Here is an 18251-nt window from a genome sequence, read left to right on the forward strand (position 1 = left end):
TTCATTCATCTTTTTCATTGCCCACTATTTATATCATCTAGGTCCTATTGCCACCTGGGAGAATGCTCTCCATTTAGATCCAGGTCGCAGTGAGTGGAACCAGTCTCAGTCTGGTTGGGTCCATCAGCCACACAAATTTGCTTCACAAAGACACGAGAAGGTGTGCCAATGCACAGGTGGGTACTGACGGGGCCGGAGTGCGGTAACAGGAACGCCATCGCCGTTCTCATTCGTTTCAAGAAGCAGCTTGGTGGTGGATGCACAAACTAGCATTGATGAAAACACGTGTGTTTTCATAAAAAAGATTTCTTCTGAGAATATCAGTAAAAGAATAGAAGGTCGTCTCGACAATGGTGATGCAACATAACAATAAGGTAAGTAAAGGGACGATTGTGGAAAATGTGATGGATGGATGGGTGGGTGGATGGGTGGATGGATGGATGATTGGGCGGATGGACGGATGGCAAACTAGATGAAAGGATGCATGTCTTGACTCAAGCTCATGGATAGATAGACAGACAGACAGACAGACAGACAGACAGACAGACAGACAGACAGACAGACAGACAGACAGACAGATAGACAGATAGACAGATAGATAGATAGATAGATAGATAGATAGATAGATAGATAGATAGATAGATAGATAGATAGATAGATAGATAGATAGATAGATAGATAGATAGATAGATAGATAGACAGGCAGTTTTACTGGAGTCGTTTACACAGGATTACAAGGGATTATCCATTTACAGTCTTAAAAGGCATGAGTCGCCATCTGTCTGTCTTGGTCGTAGTGAGACGGACGCCTGCAAAGGTCTGCGGGGCAAAGGCGCTGACGGTAAGACATTAAAAAAAGTTTTTTATGTAGTTTTGAACAAAAACAGATAGATACGCACTGTATATCTAAATTTTGTTTTGGGCGTCTCTTGTGAGACGATATTGGTGATATGATGCTTTCACTGACAGTCGGAATTTCCGAAATCCTCAAATTAATGTTCGGGAATGGTTTTTGACTCTGGCTTGGAATGCATTTGGAGTTGTTAAATGTTATCTTGAACCTGCTATGCTATTCTGTGCATCGTGTATGGCATTTAAAGAAAATCAATGTTTTTGTAATTTCCTACTGTTTGGAATGCAGCATAAAAGCTAATTGCAGCAGCCGTCTACTGCCTACCTGCGTTTGGTTTGGACTTGGGAAATTTTACATATAACAAGCAAAGAAATGTTCTCGCCACCCGCTGCTTGGTGAGTCGAGTTATTCTGGCAGTTTCTCACTTTTTCTGGTTTAGTTACAAAAAACGACAACATCCTGAGTCTTATGTGCTTTTAACATGCAAATCGTTTGTGTCTGTCACTTTAGAACTAGAGCCTCTCCTACGCAGGACCTCGCGAAGAAGTTTCACCTTTTGCATATCGTTTATTACACCTGCACAATTTATGAACGCTACTTTGGAAAAATCTACTTTTAGCTGATTTTCACTCCCTCATGATGCGGAAAGACCCTAAAGCCCGAACTGCCTCTCTTCACACGATTTCATACGAGTCAGACTTCCACGCCATTAAATGCTCATTCGACAGTGGTACCGGTCCAAAGAATGCGTTGCGTTCTTCTTCAGTACAACAGGCAAGCAGCCTGTCCGACCCACTTCTGTCCATTCCCAGCAGTAGTCGAGGAAGAATTTGCAGCACCAGAGGTCCAAAAATTAGGGACAACATCTTCCTCCAAATGGACAGCCAACAGTTAAAACAAATTGGTGGTTCTGGGCAGTCCAGTTCCAGCACGCCAGAAGCTTCTCAGAATCCCAACACACCACTCCCAACATTGCCGTTTTCAATACCCAGCGGCTCAACACCTGAGACCTTTCTTCAAGATAAGCCGGGCCGATCAGACGAGATAAAGAACATTGACAGGGCCGCCCTCGCGCAAAAGTTCTCAGTGACCAAGAAGTTATTTGAGACTAAAGTGACTAGTGCCGGTAGTGAAGGGCAGGGTTTCAAATTCTTTTTCAGCAAAGATGAGAAAGCTGGCTTACGTGAAGACAAATTCCCTAAAAAACACTTCATGAATATGTCCTTGCCCAAAACCTCTTTAACGACGTGCCCCAAATCTCTTATGTCAGATATCCTCAGCAGGGAACCAACTAAATCTTCCTCTCTGGCGGCGGAGCATGGGCGCAACCCAGCGGGTGAATCAAAGGAAGATTGGGTCGAAAGAGCTGCTCTTGACTCTTGCTTGATCCCTGAGGGCCCACTCCGAGCTGAGCTTGTGCATGTGAAATCTTCAGAGAGTGATGACAGTGAAGAGAAGGATAAAGAATGGCCTGTCAATACAGAAGAAAGTCTGGCGGGCAAAGGGGAATATTTTAACGACCTAGTCGATGATGTTTTTGAGGATCCTAGTTTGGATTTGTCCCACACTTGTCTGATGGAACTCATTGCAAGAGATTGTAGCTTTATTGCGAACAAGTACGAGCAGGTGAATGAACAACGTTGGGAGGGGCTTTGCCTGCACACTGACGGCCCAAAAAAGCGGGGCTGCAACATGGGAGAGGTTGTTAAGAAAAATGTGGAAAAAGAGGACACTTGTAGGGTAAATGAAGTTGCAAGGAAAGTTTCCATGACAGCTGAGATCCAGGAACGTTCCAATTTGGAGACTCAAGTAAATGAGAGAAGAGAAGGAACCACCGAGGGACGAGTTGAGAGCAAAAAAACGCCTCTAAATGGATTTGAATCCTGCGTGGAGGGTGCAACCTTTGAAGAGGATGATTTAGAAAGTTCTTTCCACGCTAGCAATTTTCTTTCATTGGAAAATGAAGAGATTCCTGGAATTCCTCAACTGTCTGACCAGGAAAATGATGATGTCCCAGGTGGCTTAAAGAGGAAGGTCAGCTTCTCCTCAGCGCCAATCAAGGTAAACAATGCTTATTTGAAAAAAAATAACAAATCTGTTACCTTTTTTTGTGTGTGTGCTCACTACGCTGCTAAAAAAATATGACGCAACAGCCTAGTTTTTCATGCATCGATGACAAAAAGACTAGATCCCACATGCTTCACTCTGTCAAACTTCCATTTAAATGTAAGCCAGCAATGCATGTCCTTTACACCAGTGGTTCTCAAGTGGTCTTACTTGAGGACCCAGCATCTCAGCCCTCATTACAAGCAGTGAAAGAAATCAATAAAATTCCACTTCTCAAATATATTGTTTTACTGTTTAAATGAGAGATAGTAGGATATGTATATTCACATTTTAAAAAAACTAATCCCTAAATTAGCTGCATTTTTTTAAAGTAACCGTGTATTATTTCGCACCTCCTAGTGCTAAGAAAAAAACATTCCTTAAAACAACCAATGCAAATTTAAATAATAATCAAATACAGTCATAGTAAATATACATAGTTTAAATACTTGTTGGCCAGAAATTAGCATTTATTTTGCATAACAATAGCGTACCTTAAATGAGCTGACATAACTGTAAAACCTCAAAGACTGGGCCCAAAAAAAAATCGCTATTATTTGGCCAAGGGAAAGGCCTACGATCCACTTTAGGGTCCCGACCCTCCAGTTGAGAAACACTGCCTTACCAATATTGAACAGGCTTGCTGTTATAAAAGAAGCATGCTTATTGCTCGCATGTAACTTCAGGATGCGAAGAAATCAAAGGCTTAATATATTGAGATCTAATATAAATTTCAAACCACACTGGCGGCAGTTAAAAAAAAAAAAAAACAACTACTTGGTCAATCCATAGTGAGTATCTGTTTTTGTACAGATCATACTGAATTTGCTGTCAGTGAAGTGCAGTCCATATATTTGCATTTAAGGGTGCACCGATAGCAATATGGATATGTAATGAGGGCCTATCACATATCCTTAGTCTTTCCTTCCATTATCTGCACCGCTTATTCTCAGTAGGGTCAGCTATCTCCGAGCAGTGGGCAGGGGACACCCTGAACTGGTTGCCAGCCAATCGCAGGGTACACAGGGACAGACAATTCACTCACTCATTCGCACCTAGGGACAATTTGGAACGGCCAATTAACCTGACACGCATGTTTTTGGAATATGGGAGGAAACCGGAGTACCCGGAGGAAACCCACGCGCGCACGGGAGAACATGCAAACTCCGCACAGGAGAATTCGATCCCATGACCTTAGAACTGTGCCGCGGACGCGCTAACCACTCACGCACCATGCCGCTCCTTAATCTTTAAAAGAACACTGTTTTATTGACATGCAAGACAAAACCTCATAAATCTTGAACAATACATATTTCAAGCAATTAAATCAGTTTATTAAATTAGACTATGAATTGGTTATCCAAATTTATATTCAAAGTTGACACAAAAAGACGGTGGATGACATTATCACAGCAAATAAAAGGGAGATGAAAGTTGTTTGTTGAGGTAATCGACGTAGCAGACTGCCCCAAATCTGGAAAATTAGGGCTGAGAAATTGGTGCACCCCTATTTGGATTGTTATGTACAACATTAACAAGTTGACCCAAATCGCAAAGTATATCAAATCCCGTAACAAATTGCATATTTTGTGTGTTTTTGTTGGGAAAATGAGTGCAAAGAGGGTCTTGAGAAGAAATGCTAAGTGATGGGAAAAAATTACAGTAGTTTATCGCCATTCAGATCAAAATGTTCAACTAGACTAGAATTGAAAACGTAGTGAACTACAAACGTCCAATAAGCTTGCCATTTCTTTTTTCTAAAATGTTTCAATAATGTGTGCTTGTCATCTTTTAGGTTTACAGCACTTACAGTAATGCAGTGTACGACCGGCGCAATGATGACATTGACCCAGTGTCTGCCTCGGCCGAGTATGAACTGGAGAAGAGAGTGGACAAAATGGATGTTTTTGAAGTGGAGATCAATAAAGGTTTGTCTTTCTGCAGTTTTATACAGTTATGCATTTTAAAGCTTTACACTTGGTGTATTTCTTCTAGAAGACAACGGGCTGGGTATCAGTATCATTGGAATGGGAGTAGGAGCAGACCAGGGCCTGGAGAAACTTGGGATCTTTGTCAAAACAGTTACTGAAGGTGGAGCAACACAAAAAGATGGAAGGTGCAAGACTGCAAATATGGCTTTTTCCTTCACAGAAATGTCATTCAACATTGCTGGCGATCCTCCTTAATTTGGGGTGTATTTGTTTCTAAGGCACTCCCGTCCATGTTTCTGTGGTATTCTAATTGTGTGCAATGTTTTAAGTATGATAACCAATTCATGTTTGGTGGCCACCTCCAAACATGCGATGCAATATAGTTTGTTTTGTAGTTCTACACAAGATGCAACGCTAAGTCAAATGGTGATGGCTTAATTGGCTGCAGAGTAGTCCTTCTGAAGTCTGAAATGTGCAATAATTGACACTTCATCCTAAGGATTATACAACCAAACATAAATATTACTATATTAAAATTACAGTTCAAAAATGACTTTTGTTTTCATTTTTGGGGGGGAGACTGCTTGGTTTTTTATTTATTTTTGAAAGAAATGTATAATGTGTAGCACAGAAGGAAAATGCATTGAGATTATCTTTCTATCCTTCCTGTAATCGATTACGTACCATCATAGGAAAGCTCTTTTCAGAACAGAACCATGTTGTCTTTCGAATAACTTGTATCTTTTGGTTAAAAGAAAAAAGATTACTATCGGGGCTCAACACTTTCCTGTATTACAGTGGCAGAAATTTTGTGGAATCACTAAAACCTTGACTTTTTTTTAAATTACATTTAGGTTACTAGATGTATCAAATCTTAATATAATGCATTACAGCCCAAAATATAATTTGATTTGTTTGGGTTTCATTTTAGGATTCGTGTGAATGATCAGATTGTGGAGGTGGATGGTGTTAGTTTGGTGGGTGTGTCACAGCTGTTTGCTGCAACAACACTCAAAAATACATCAGGTCTGGTCAAGTAAGTTTTTTTTTTTTTTAAATTTCATCACTAGTGTGACAAAAAAAATCTACAATTGAGCAGCCACTTTGATTGGTCATTATGTTTAGCTAGATTTGTGTGCAATGAAATTTTCATCCCTCACCAGGTTTCTGATTGGCAGAGATAAAGAGGGGGTGGAGAGTGAGGTGGCGCGCTTAGTTAATGAAAGCCTGGAAATGGAAAAGGCTTCACAAAAGGTTCATAGTGGACATAAGTGAAGATCCAGAAGGTGATGTGATTGAGGAAAGTCGTTTCGAAACACTCTGATTTTTGGTTCTTAGCATCGTGTGGATTCAGAAGAGGATGTCTGTATGTCTGAGACCTTCTCCATAGAAGAAGAGGAGGAGGAAGAAGACATGTCTAGACTGACCTGTCTGGATAATGCACAATTCCACCTCATATACCATCAGGTAATAATGGAATACACCCTGAAATAGAGTTGGCTTAGAAAACTTAAAAGGTTTTGGATTACAAAATCAAAATGCCTACTCAAACTTTTCTCCTCCTTGGTATGACAAGAAATGTTTAACATTCGTTTTTTGTTTTGTTTTTTTTTGCATTTACAGCTTCGTTCAAAGTTGCAAAGAACATCAAAGGAGCTTCAAAGTTCCAGAGAGATGGTAGGTCCATTAGTGTAAGCACACTCACACATGCACAATATTCAAAAAGCATCTTTCACATTCGGAACATTCTGGCCTATTTTAACAGCCGATGGGATGGCGCTATTAGGGCAAGGGACACTTCTTGCTGCAACTTAAAAATAGGAAAGTGACTGGCTTGCGACCACTATCTCTCTGCTCGATTTTGACGGATAGCATCAAAGATTCTTTTAGTTTGTTGTTTTCCAATTTTTGAACCGGGGGGATATTGAGACAGTGTGCTCAAAATAGCACACTTTGAGCAGTGGACTGATGAAAGGATTAGCAAGTTCCTTTTTGTATTGGAGAGTGCCATATGCTGCACTCGTTACTAAATCAAGGTTGTTCTCCATGCAGTTGAAAGCACACGAGGAAGAGCAGGCGAGGTGGAAGCGCGAAAAGGCAGAACTGCAACAACAAGTGGAGGACGTAGCTGAGAAGGCTGCCAAGCTAGAAAAGTAAGGGTCAAGTCATGTTGCATTTTATTTGTATAGGCTTTGATCACAAAATGTCTCAAAGGACTGAACAGGTTACAAATACACCATCGCCTGATCTTAAACCAACATGCGGGCAAGGGAAAACTAAAACATCAGCACAAGGAAAATAGACCTTGAGAGGGGGCCTCACAAGTGGTAATCCCCCTTCAAGGATGACCAGTGTGTTATACATTTAGCATTGGGTAACGGTACACATCAATAAACTAAACCGATGAGTAATATGTTGCAATAACCCTATTCGCGTTCTTATTTATAACATGTTGATTGTGGGATGCATTTTTGCTCGACTCAATTTACAGTATTTTGAGGCTGTGCTAAAACGCAAGTTGATGACCATTTATCATTTTTATTCTAGTTATTTTTATTAGAGGGGGTAAGAAGTCACAGCCACCTGAAAATGAGACTGTGACCAATCAACTAGAGCCACTGTGGTGTCTTGTTTTTATTTATGTATTTATTAGTTATTTTTAAGCAGTAGAACTTAAAATTCCTACAGCAGATGATTTAGTCATGTCAAACATGCGCCTAGTGGGTTGAACCGGCCCGTTTGATGATTTAATGTCTCCTGCCATAAATTTCTGGGTGACAAAAAAGAAACCAGTCTCTAGGTCATTTCAAACAAGTAATTTTTTTTCTTCAATAAATGCAAACCAAATGCTCCCTCTGGCTGCTAAAGGTCAATAAAGCAGGAGTGCCTAATACGTTGATCACGATCTACTTGTAGATTGCGACAACAGTGTGGGTAGATCAAGAAGCAATGACTGATTGTTCCTTCGTTTGGTTGGAATGAAATAATAAATAATAAAGTGATCATTGCAGTCAAAACACAAAGTATGGTTCTCCAGAGAACAATACGGCTGCTGCGTGACTACAGCTGTGAAGCAATGCAAAAGCAGCGCAACGCGGAGAAACCTGGTGATTGCCCCGTCCACTTTCGTGGCAAAAACTTTACAAGTAACCGAACAGTTTACTCAAGCATTATGCGCAAAAATGCTCAATGTGTTAATGGATATGTCAACAAATATCACCTGTTCCATTCGTGTTAGATTGCTTTTTGTAAAGAAGGCTAATTGCTACACAATGATGCGAGATGGACGAGTAGAGAAATTCCTTCAAATTCAGTAGCTGCTCGACTTTTAAACAGATCTGACTAACATTCTGAAAAAAATCCCATTTCCTTTTGGGCAATTTTGCACAATTTTGACATACATTGACTACAACTTCTTCCCATTTCCTCTTAATTTGTCTTGTTGTGCATTTTCTGTTTTCAAGACACATGGCCTTTAGTGGTTTGCCTACATGTCTTCCTTGGCCTACCAATACGCTTGTCTTTAACAACCTTCCCATGCTGTTTGTACTTGGTCCAAATCTTCGATACAGCTGACTGTGAACAGCCCACATCTTTGGCAACCATACGAGTAGAGTTGCCTTCAAGAAGTTTGACTATCCTGTCTTTGGTCTTAAGGCGGCAATCCACTTAGTCCAGGTGTGATAAGTGTAATTGGGCTTGTTTTTAACTTCTGACTAACAAGCAGACTTGATCTAAACCTGGTGCCCAATTAAGGAAAGGAAATCGACTGAGTGTTTCCCTATTTTGTACTCAAAAGTAGCATTTACAAACCACCACAAAGTTTTTATTTATATATTTTACTGTTTCTGAATGCCGAGGAATTGAACTTTTTGGTGATAATTTTTTCATGCTTTTTATCTGAGTTTGTTCTGTAGAATAAAATGGTGGAGTGAGTACTTGTCCAACACTGATAATTCCATACTTTTTTGCTACAGTTTGTATATATTTAGTTTTTGAGGGCTAGCCTAATAGTTGTATTTGACGTGGTCTATTCTTATTGCCCATGCACTGCTCAGACGTTAATTTTGTTTCATTTTTATTCATTTCTAACCAGTATGACAAATAAGGCAAACATTACATTTTGTCCATAGCTCCTACTTCTGTTTGTACAGCGTGGTGAGTTGTGTCACGTGTAAAACTATTTATTTAACTGTTAACACAAGCCAGTTAACGCATTCAATGCAAAACATTAACACATTTTTTCCTGTTTATAAATCAATGTGTTATGCTAAGAAAAGATGCCTTATCATCTGTCATTATATTTTGTAGAGTAGGCCACTAAAGTAGGATGAATGATAAAGCATACTAAGACTATGGTTAGCTGAAAGTTTTAAGTTGACATTCTTTTACTGATCCGGTCCGCCTGAGAACATAGTCTGGATCCAGCTCCAGAGCCAAACTGAGTTTGACATCCCAGATGTAGATAAAGCAAAATGTTATCTTTTAGATTTGTGGACACCTAGAGTATATGATTGTGAAAACTATTTTGTTTCCTGATAACCGTAATATGGTCAGAAGCCAGTTAAATCATGTTACTTTGATTTGTAGGCTTTTTTTTTTTTTTACAAATTCACATTAGGATTTATTTTGAAAGAGAAAACGCATGCTCAAAGATGTCTTCACCAATGTTAATGAGGCTTAGCAATAATTCAACGAGGCTTTCGATCGGAAGTCAGAGCTTTAGTGATCCTTCCTACAAGCCTTTGTTAAAAGACTAGAAACTTTTACTTCAATCTAAATGACTTTCAAGGAGCAGCAGCAGCCTCTTTGTGTTTATCAGGTATTGGCAAGAGGCCCAGACGCTTTGCCAGGTGGTGAGCCAGCGGCTAGCTGAAGCCCAGAGCCAATCAGACCGCCTAGAAATCGAATGCAACAAGGCCAGGAGATTAGTCCAAGAGTATCAGAGCAGGTAATCATTTTATTCCTCTTCATTAGCCAGTTAGCAGCGCACTGCACAATATTAGGCTGGCTTCTAAACTGAGGAACTCTACTTCAAAATGTTTCCTCAGGGAGGTGAAAGCAGACGACAAAGATATGGAAGGAAAAAAACAAATTGAAAGGCTTCAACATCAGGTGAGGACTGCTGTTTTGCACTTGGCATGAATGCTAAATGTGAGCATTTCTAATATTCTAGTTGGAGGGAACAGATGCACAGATGATGGGGAAGTCTCAAGCAATGGTAGCTTTAGTTCCAGGTAGGTGCCAACTTTTGAACAAGTTTTACTAATTTCCGGTGCTGAATCTTGTTTGAAAATGCTTAATGGCTTACCTCACAATTTCAGCTCCAGAATGGTTTGTTGCCATTCCTCAAACTGAACGGCTGGACTGCAGTGCTCACATCGCTCGAGGGCAGCTGGCCCAGAAGTGCAAACGTCACCCGCCTTCACGAGAAAAACTGAGGGAAAACTTCAAAAAGGTGTGATTCCCAGTTGAACCTTGGGCTGGCATCATTGAATTAATTTTTGTTTCCTGCAGGAAGAGGATGAAAAATCAACGGATAGCGGCTCGCAGTCTGGAGGAACCATTCAGAGGAGCAGCCAAGTTGAACATTCCAGTTCTTCCTCCTTATCTGTCAACAGCCCTGCCGACTCGTCTTTCTTCACACCACCAGGCTACATTACTGACATCACTTCAGATGTCAACACCCCCACTAGCAAGTCCTCGTCCTGGAAATCTAAAAAAAAAATTCCTGACTTCAGGTGCAGGTTTTTTTTTTTTTTTTTTTTTGTTCAACTTAAGCTCATGCTCAATTTTTTTTTTGTTGCCTTCATGCTGTCGTCTCGTGCCAGTGGCCTTCGAAAATCTCTGAGCAAGAGGAAAAGTGAAAAACTGCAGAGGAGCTCCATGAACAACAGGTAGGGTACTTGTTAGCTCCTTAATCATGTCTGGCAGTAATTATGGCACATCAGCAATGTATGTTATTTTTAACCATGAATACTTTAAATGTAACGTATTTTCTAGACTATAACGCGCATCTAGAAACCCCAAATTGCCCAGAAATTTGAAAATGCACTTTATACCGCAGAATATGGTGGATAGGATTGGTAATGCTAAACACTAATCAAAGTTGTGCGTTACTGAACGATTTATAGTACATCTCTGTACCTGAGCATTGATTGATCAATCCATGTTCAACGCGTCACATGTTTGCAATTGGAATCGAACCAGAATCGTAGCGGTGAGGGCACCAACACTTTCCACTATACCATCAGTGCATAGTGAATTCTGATAGGTTAAACTGTCTCACCACTTCTATAACTGTGTGACAATAACAATGCGTAAAACAAAAACAGTCTCAATAAAATATTATAAGCATTTTTCAACATACATATACATATTAAACTGACAGGTTTGCACGCACAGGTGAAGAAGTGAAGAGACTTATCAGGATGCATCATGCAAATCAGTGTTTCTTGCACGTGCGCAAAAATAGTGTGTCAGTGACATAAGGTCTAAGGTCTTTTTGTGTGCTATGTGAATCTCTGGTAGTTGAGTGTTGATGCACTCAACACAATCTGGGATTGACTCCCGTTGCGAATATAATCAGCAAAACTTAACTGATTAATCATTGCATTTTAATTTGCCATAAGTGTATAATGTGCCCAGCGGTTCTACATCTAGTATACACTGTATGAAAATATATACATATATATGACTTAAAATACTTTTTTTTGGGGGGGGGGTGCATTTTTAATACTGTAGTTGCCTGTTTTAAAATGCTAATGTTTTTATCCAGAATTGTTCCCTTTTTGTTTTGGCTGATGCTTGACGGGAAAAAAAAATCCTCATCAGGTTTCCCAAAGATTCCTCCCATGTATGTACAGGGCGTCGTGTGGTGACCTTGTGGACCAGTCGGTGGAAGTTCCTTCGTCAGGCTCTGTCACCTGCTTGCCTTTTGCCTGGTTTGGAGAGCGAGTGCAGGACAAAGAGGAGGAGAGGCAAAGAGGTGGCATGGAGACGTTGCGCTCCACGTCCAGTAGCAGTTTGCCTTACTTGACCACCACATCTCGAACTGATCAGGTAGGAAGGAAACACTGATGGCGTGCTGGCGTATAGTGTCTGTTTCTAGGTTTTTGTTATGGCTTCCTGCATTTTGTGCTTGCTTCAGTGGTACCTCTGCTTTGAAGGCCTCCACCCCTGACCAACCTGACTCATGACCAAAATTCTTAAAAAAAATATTATTTCACTTTTGACAGAATTTCAGCTTTCAGTCAAATTTCGTATTTTCCATTAAAATGTCTCATTTATTAATCAAATGCGTTGTCTAATGTTAAATAGAAAAAAAAACGAAATTTGCTGGAAATCTGAGAGCTGCTGCGTCCATGTGCGCCGCCATCATCAAAGCCAATCTGTGTTATTTTGCCTATAATTATGCCTTTTTGTTGGGTAGTCTCAGATATGGCTATTTCTTAGACACTCTGCCTTTAGGTATTTTAGGAGTCACCTCTTCACTGTAGATGTTGACACTGATGTTTTGTGGCTACTATTTAACCAAGCTGCTAGTTGAAGACCTTTAAGGGGTCTATTGCTCAAACTAGAGACTCTGAAGAACTTGTCTGCTTTCTCGGTTGTCTCTACTGTCTTTTTACTCTGGTTAGAGCGTGTTTTTGCTCTTGCCTGAAGGGAGTAGTACACACCATTGTAGGAGAGCTCCAGTTTCTCGCATAAAATAGCTTTCATTTCTTTAAACAAGAATAGACTGTCGAGTTTCTCACTATGGTTTTTCTGGCCATCCTCAAAGTTTAATCACAGCCACAAATGATATGGTGCAGATATAAGGTCAGTGTTACAGCTTCTCTAAATAGCTAAACTGTTTTTAGCTCTGCTAACATCATTGCCCAAGCGTTTTTGAATAATCAGTTAGCCTTCTAGCACAATTACAAACACGTTAACTATTACAACACTGGAGTGCCGGTTGCTGGAAATGGGCCTCCATACGCCTATGTAGATATTGCATCAAAAACGGATATTTGCAGCTAAAATAGTCATTTACCATGTTAACAATGTACGTATTTTTGAACTGTTTCATTCTCTATTCATTGAAAAAAACAGAACTTTTCCTTCAAAAATATGGACATTTCAAAACGACCCCAAACTTTTGACCAGTAGTGCAAGTCTACATGTTTAAGACTAGATCACTTGTTACACACATTTTGTTGATCAACATTGACTTCATATGGGCCACAACTGATTAATGGACGTTTTGTGTATTGGGAAAAAAACAAAGATTAGGCACCACTCTTCTTGCATAGCCATTTTCACCCTACATTGTCATCTACAACTTGTATGAGCATAATGCATTTGTGCCACTGTTCTATGCTACTTTCGCTGTGACTGCTGCTACTTGCATAACGTCTCGGCAATTCACACATCATTGATTTATTTTATTTATTTAATTTTTTTTTCAAGATCACATCTTTACACTTTTTTTTTCTATTTATTCCAAGTGTTTGAAAGTTTGTGTTGCTTTCAGAGTCTTGGCTCTCCAGTGGATAGCTTCAGAAATGGGGGGTGTGGCTCTAATTACTCTCTCTCTGGACACTCTCACACTTTTGCCTTTTCATCCACAGAGGTAGGTCTTTCCTTGCCTTGGTTTGGTTTCCTCACTTCCTGCCCTCTGTCACATAAACTCTGTGATTACAGAGCTCACTTGCTTGTTGTCATTTCCCTGCAAAATCTTGAGACCATCTGTAACCATGGTTCCCTTTTTTTGCATTTGGGGCTATTTTTAGACTTTGGATAACGACCCTCTGCCGGTCAAACATAACCAGTGGCAAAATCGGCCCGTGTTGGAGTGGAGCAGCCAGCAGGTGTGTCTTTGGTTGGTGGCCATGAACATGGAGCAGTATATGAGCGATTTTGCAGCGAGAGGCGTCGATGGAGAAATGCTGCTTCGCATGGACTCTGACAAACTCAAGGTCAGACATTATGTAAACAAACCAAACACATAAAAAATTCTAAATGTGGTATCTCAATTGTTACTTAAGAAATGCATTTTGTTAGCCTTCATGTGTTAGCTCTGGCAACACGCCCCAACTTGGTGTGTCGGGTGACCTGTCTTAAATCAGCTGTAAAATACACTTAACACATTGTCCATTTTTTACCAACTCTTTGTTACCTTGTTAGGAAGGATAATCCTTATACATGAAAATACTGTTTGTTTGGGTTTTTTTTATTTTGGTGTGGGTCTTGTGGACTTCTTCCCCTTTTTTTCAAAAATGGGTAAAATGACCCTCAAGAGAATTATAAAGTTTTTTTCTGTTACCCGTCTGAGTTGTATTACAACACAATTGTTTTTATTTCATTTTATTTTTTTCAATACGCGCCTCGGCCGAGTCATACCTAAGACTTATAACATTGGTAAAATGGCGGCGCCCTCTGTTGGCTGCGGCTGCATCGGCTCGCTACAACGGGTCAGGTGTATCGACATTTCGTTCTGTGTACATTGTTACAAAGAATGACAATACAAAGGAAATTATTATTATTATTATAAAAACTTTTATAGTGTTAGGGTCTGTTTTGACCCCCAAATATTTACCTGAAGAACCAGGTGAATAGTTGTCTGCAAAAGAAAGTTTAATACAAATGTATAAACTAAAAAGCGGAGTAACTCCAAACAAAAAATGTGTTTTTACTGATTTTACCTTACATGTCTGGAAATGTCTTTGTTTTGTGTTTGGGCAGGTATACTGTAAAACATGGCAAAACGAGAGTCCCCTAAAGCACTGGTTCTCAACTGGTCTGATTTCAGGACCCACCATTAAAGACAAGCTATGACCCAAATGAACAAACAACTCAAGCAGAGATTGTAGAATATATTCACATTTTAATTTTTCATTTATTTATCTAAAACAAAATGACCAGCGAAACCAAAACTACTTCAAGTACCGTATATATTCCCAAATAAGCCTACAGCGCATATAAATGACCACCCTAAAACTGCTTTAAAATAGCCACATCCTAAAACACATTTAAAATAATAATAAAACGTGTGCCTAAATGCCGATACTTATTGATTTATGAAGTTATAAAGATTAATACATTGGTAAAAACTTTAAAAAAGACACCATTCCTCACAAATATGAGAAGCCTCTAAAGCAATTAATAAATGTGGTTGTTGTATGCATTCAAAATTGAAAACGGGTCGTTTGCGACCCAACACAGGTTTAATCCCTAGAAAAACACAAATACTGAGGAACCCAAAATTGAATAATGGACGCCCTCTGGTGGTAAAATGCGTGTAAAAGCAAGTTGGTGCAAACAACCTGACGTCTGAATGGGATTCTTGTTCCCTTTGTGTTATCAGGCCATGGGCGTGTGTCAAAGTGACCGCGCCTCTCTCAAGAAGAAGCTGAAAGAGATGAAGAAACGAGAGGACAAAGAGCGGGCAAGGGAGAAAAAAAGGAGAGGGGAGTCCAAGCGCAAAGACAAGTTTGGAAGTGGAAGCGTGGTGATCGAGAACGCCTCTGCTCTGCAGTTGCAACATAGCGGAAGAATGACAAGGAGCGAGTCGCTCCTCTGACAGAACTCGCCCGAAAGACTTAGAAATTACAGCAGCACGAGAAAAGGAGGATTTGTTATCATTTCCCTGAGAATGTTTTTATTGTTTGAGAGATTATCCAAAAATCTCACACACTACAGCACTTGTTGATTGTTTTATACTTTGATTTTAAAAATCCTGTTTTAATAAAATCGTCATTTTTTTTAAAAATCTATTTCATCGACTTTCATTTAAACAGAAGCACAATAAATGCCAACAACATATATATTTTTTTTCAATTTTAATCCATTTTCCAATCCTCACTTTTATATACAGCAGTCATTCCACAATGTGCTCATTAAAGAAGAAACACAAGCCTTTGACTCTTTGGTTCTCTCTATATGTAACAAAGTACCTCTTGAATGAATAAATACACATACAAAAAAGACGATCCCCTTTCCCCACTCAAGTCCGCATTGAAAGTAAAAATAAATGTACAAAAAATGATCCAGAGAAGTTCAGGACAGCCTTATGTACCACAGTCTGTGCCGATCTGGCAGACCAATTCCGACTACCCGTGGCAGCTGACGCTGCATATGTTGTAGGGTGCTCCTTACTTACAACCTTTTGTAGTCGGCGAAGGCCTGAATAGGGTGTGAAACCGTGAGAAAATGATTCATGCGAAGTTTCACGTTGATCAGACATATTTAAAATGTGCACTAACGCCATTTTTGGTATAGTCAGCATACTTGGCCCAAATTACATCTGAAACTAAAATGGAACAAAATTAGCTCCAAACACAAGTGTGATGTGCTTTTGCACCCCATGTTAGTTTTTTAAACCCACATTTCAAATGATTTTTTTTTTCAAATAAAATCCTTTTAAAATCATAACTCTGATTGCTTATATTCAGAGGCGATTTTTTTTCACCATTCAGTTGATTGGGGCCCCCACTAGATTGCGACAGTCAGAATTTGAATTGCAGTTGATGGAGAAGTTGAGTGAAGAATTAAAAACTGCGTTTTGAGACCTTCATTATAAATGGAAAAAAAAGAGAGCAACATGGTGGTAAGCCAGTAGCAGTATAATATTGAACAGAGATCAATAGTGTTTTTTCTCCAACTTTTGATAGTGATGTAGTGCAAATGGTGCCAGTCTAGTTTCACTCACGCTTGCAATAGCATGGCCATACTTTATTCGTTTTTTTAACGTCAAAAGCTATGCTATATTATCAAGTAGTCTACAGTACAATAGTACTTTTAATTAAAAAAAAAAAATAAAGCCCACTAAGGTTAATACAAGATTACTCAAAATGCTTAGGTTTTATGATTGCTATTTAGAACCAATAATATAGTCAAACCAGAAAATGTAATCATTGTTTTTAAACGTGGCATGTTATTAGTAGTTTGGAAAGGTGACAGTGAGGCCACTTGTCTTTATCATTTTACTGCTGCAACTGCAATAAATTTCTGCTTGGGGCCTTGCTAGACCCAAGAATCGCCACTGCATATATTACCAGGCCAAATTGGCCATGGCACCTCTTAGGTATGTCCAATCCATCTGAAACTTCACAAGGTGTGTTCGCTTATAGATTTCACACTAGGCCTCCGCTTGTTAAAATCCAGTGATCCCTCAGTTTTTGCGGTTATGAGGACCATAATCACCTGCTAAGTGAAAAGTAGCGCCGCACCTTCTTTTTTTTTCTTGGCGGCTTTTATAAGAGCAGACTTGAGAACAAATTGGAAACCCAGTACATATCTTAAGTGAGTCGATGTTTTTTGGGGGGGTGCGCCTTCATTAAAGAGAGAAATGGACAAAAACTATTGAAATCCAGTAAGTATATTAAAATTGGTCATTGTTTTTGCTGTGTTGGGCACCTTGATAAAAAGCCTTGAGATGCATTATTTAAAAAGCATGACAAAAGGAGCGGGACAAACTATTTTTATCGAGATTCAGAAAACGCAGAGCAGGTGTCTAGTCACAAAGAATAAAAGGCGCTAATATGAATTGGCTAATTGGCATCTTAGATCTCGTCTCGAGGTGCCGGCTAATCGGCGTAAATCTTGGCTGTCTGAAACGTTCCTCTGTGGTGAGGGAAGCGTTTGTGCTTTTTTTGTTGTATTTTTTTTAAATATTTTTTTTGCCCTGTCAAGGAGTAAACCAGCAATAACTGAAGTGCGAAGTAGCAAGGGGTCTCTGTATTCATTTTAGAAATTCTCCCTATATATAAGGACCACCCTAGTATGTAGTGGTGCACCCGCTGAGAAGCGTCTAATAAATGCAATGCATTATCATCATTACTCATTCAATATTTGCATTCAAAAATAAAAATAAGCCCCTGAAGCACATAGTAAAAAAAATGAAAATGTACAACTAAAAAAATGGTCTTGGTATTTACATTCCGCCGGGATGTGATTACTAGTTAAGATTATCTGGGGTGGTCGTGCCAGGTCGTCACCCAGGATTTTTTTTCCAGGTTTTTCCAATCGGCGCTCGTATCTCTGTCCTGACGTTTGATCCGGACCGCGCTGTAACTGGGGACCTCGTCTTCGTATTTGGCTCGCTTGAAAAAGCCACACTGTGGAAATAAATCAGATGAGATATAATGAATATGGTAACAAAAATGTGATGCAGTAAAACAGCAGCGAGAGACAAAAGCAAGTCAGAGAGATGCAGCAAATCTGGGGCTGAAGATCAAAAGCATGTCAAAATTGTGAATATGTCGGTGCTTGTTGGGCGTCATTGCCCGGGGCCATGCATGCACAGTGGTACTTTAACTTTTGAGTTCAATACCTCATAGTAGTCTTCACCACTTAAAAGGTCATTTTAATAGGATTTT

At 39.6% G+C, this 18251-nt stretch overlaps 2 protein-coding genes across 5 annotated transcripts in view; one reads left to right on the forward strand and one right to left on the reverse strand.

Moving 5' to 3' along the window:
- The first annotated feature begins 212 nt into the window (after positions 1-212).
- On the forward strand, positions 213-15795 carry LOC148373873 (neurabin-1-like). Of its 3 annotated transcripts, none has more exons than XM_088329795.1 (20): positions 213-374; positions 1142-1248; positions 1364-2914; positions 4755-4887; positions 4955-5075; positions 5822-5926; positions 6054-6144; positions 6229-6357; positions 6514-6567; positions 6943-7043; positions 9713-9841; positions 9942-10005; positions 10067-10127; positions 10215-10348; positions 10408-10631; positions 10722-10787; positions 11757-11952; positions 13406-13504; positions 13665-13850; positions 15239-15795. In XM_088329795.1, exons 3-20 carry the CDS (start codon positions 1490-1492, stop codon positions 15452-15454), a joined length of 3534 nt encoding a protein of 1177 aa, XP_088185921.1. In that variant the 5' UTR covers positions 213-374; positions 1142-1248; positions 1364-1489; the 3' UTR covers positions 15455-15795. The 3 variants fall into 3 exon arrangements, with proteins under 3 accessions (XP_088185921.1, XP_088185913.1, XP_088185929.1); XM_088329787.1 differs by lacking the exon at positions 213-374 and adding an exon at positions 791-841; XM_088329803.1 differs by lacking the exons at positions 213-374; positions 13406-13504 and adding an exon at positions 792-841.
- Positions 15697-18251, reverse strand: part of LOC148373874 (integrin alpha-6-like) — a 38586-nt gene continuing 36031 nt past the window's right edge. Inside the window, exon 25 of one of the 2 annotated variants that reach the window (XM_088329815.1) lies at positions 15697-17990. In XM_088329815.1, the coding sequence (XP_088185941.1) occupies positions 17841-17990 (150 nt within the window). In that variant the 3' untranslated portion in view covers positions 15697-17840. The remainder of the gene's footprint in view (positions 17991-18251) is intronic. The other variant, XM_088329821.1, reaches the window with a different exon arrangement.

This window comes from Urocampus carinirostris, chromosome 1, assembly GCF_059441175.1.
Source record: "Urocampus carinirostris isolate Australia breed hairy pipefish chromosome 1, RoL_Ucar_1.0, whole genome shotgun sequence".
Classification (NCBI taxonomy): domain Eukaryota; kingdom Metazoa; phylum Chordata; class Actinopteri; order Syngnathiformes; family Syngnathidae; genus Urocampus; species Urocampus carinirostris.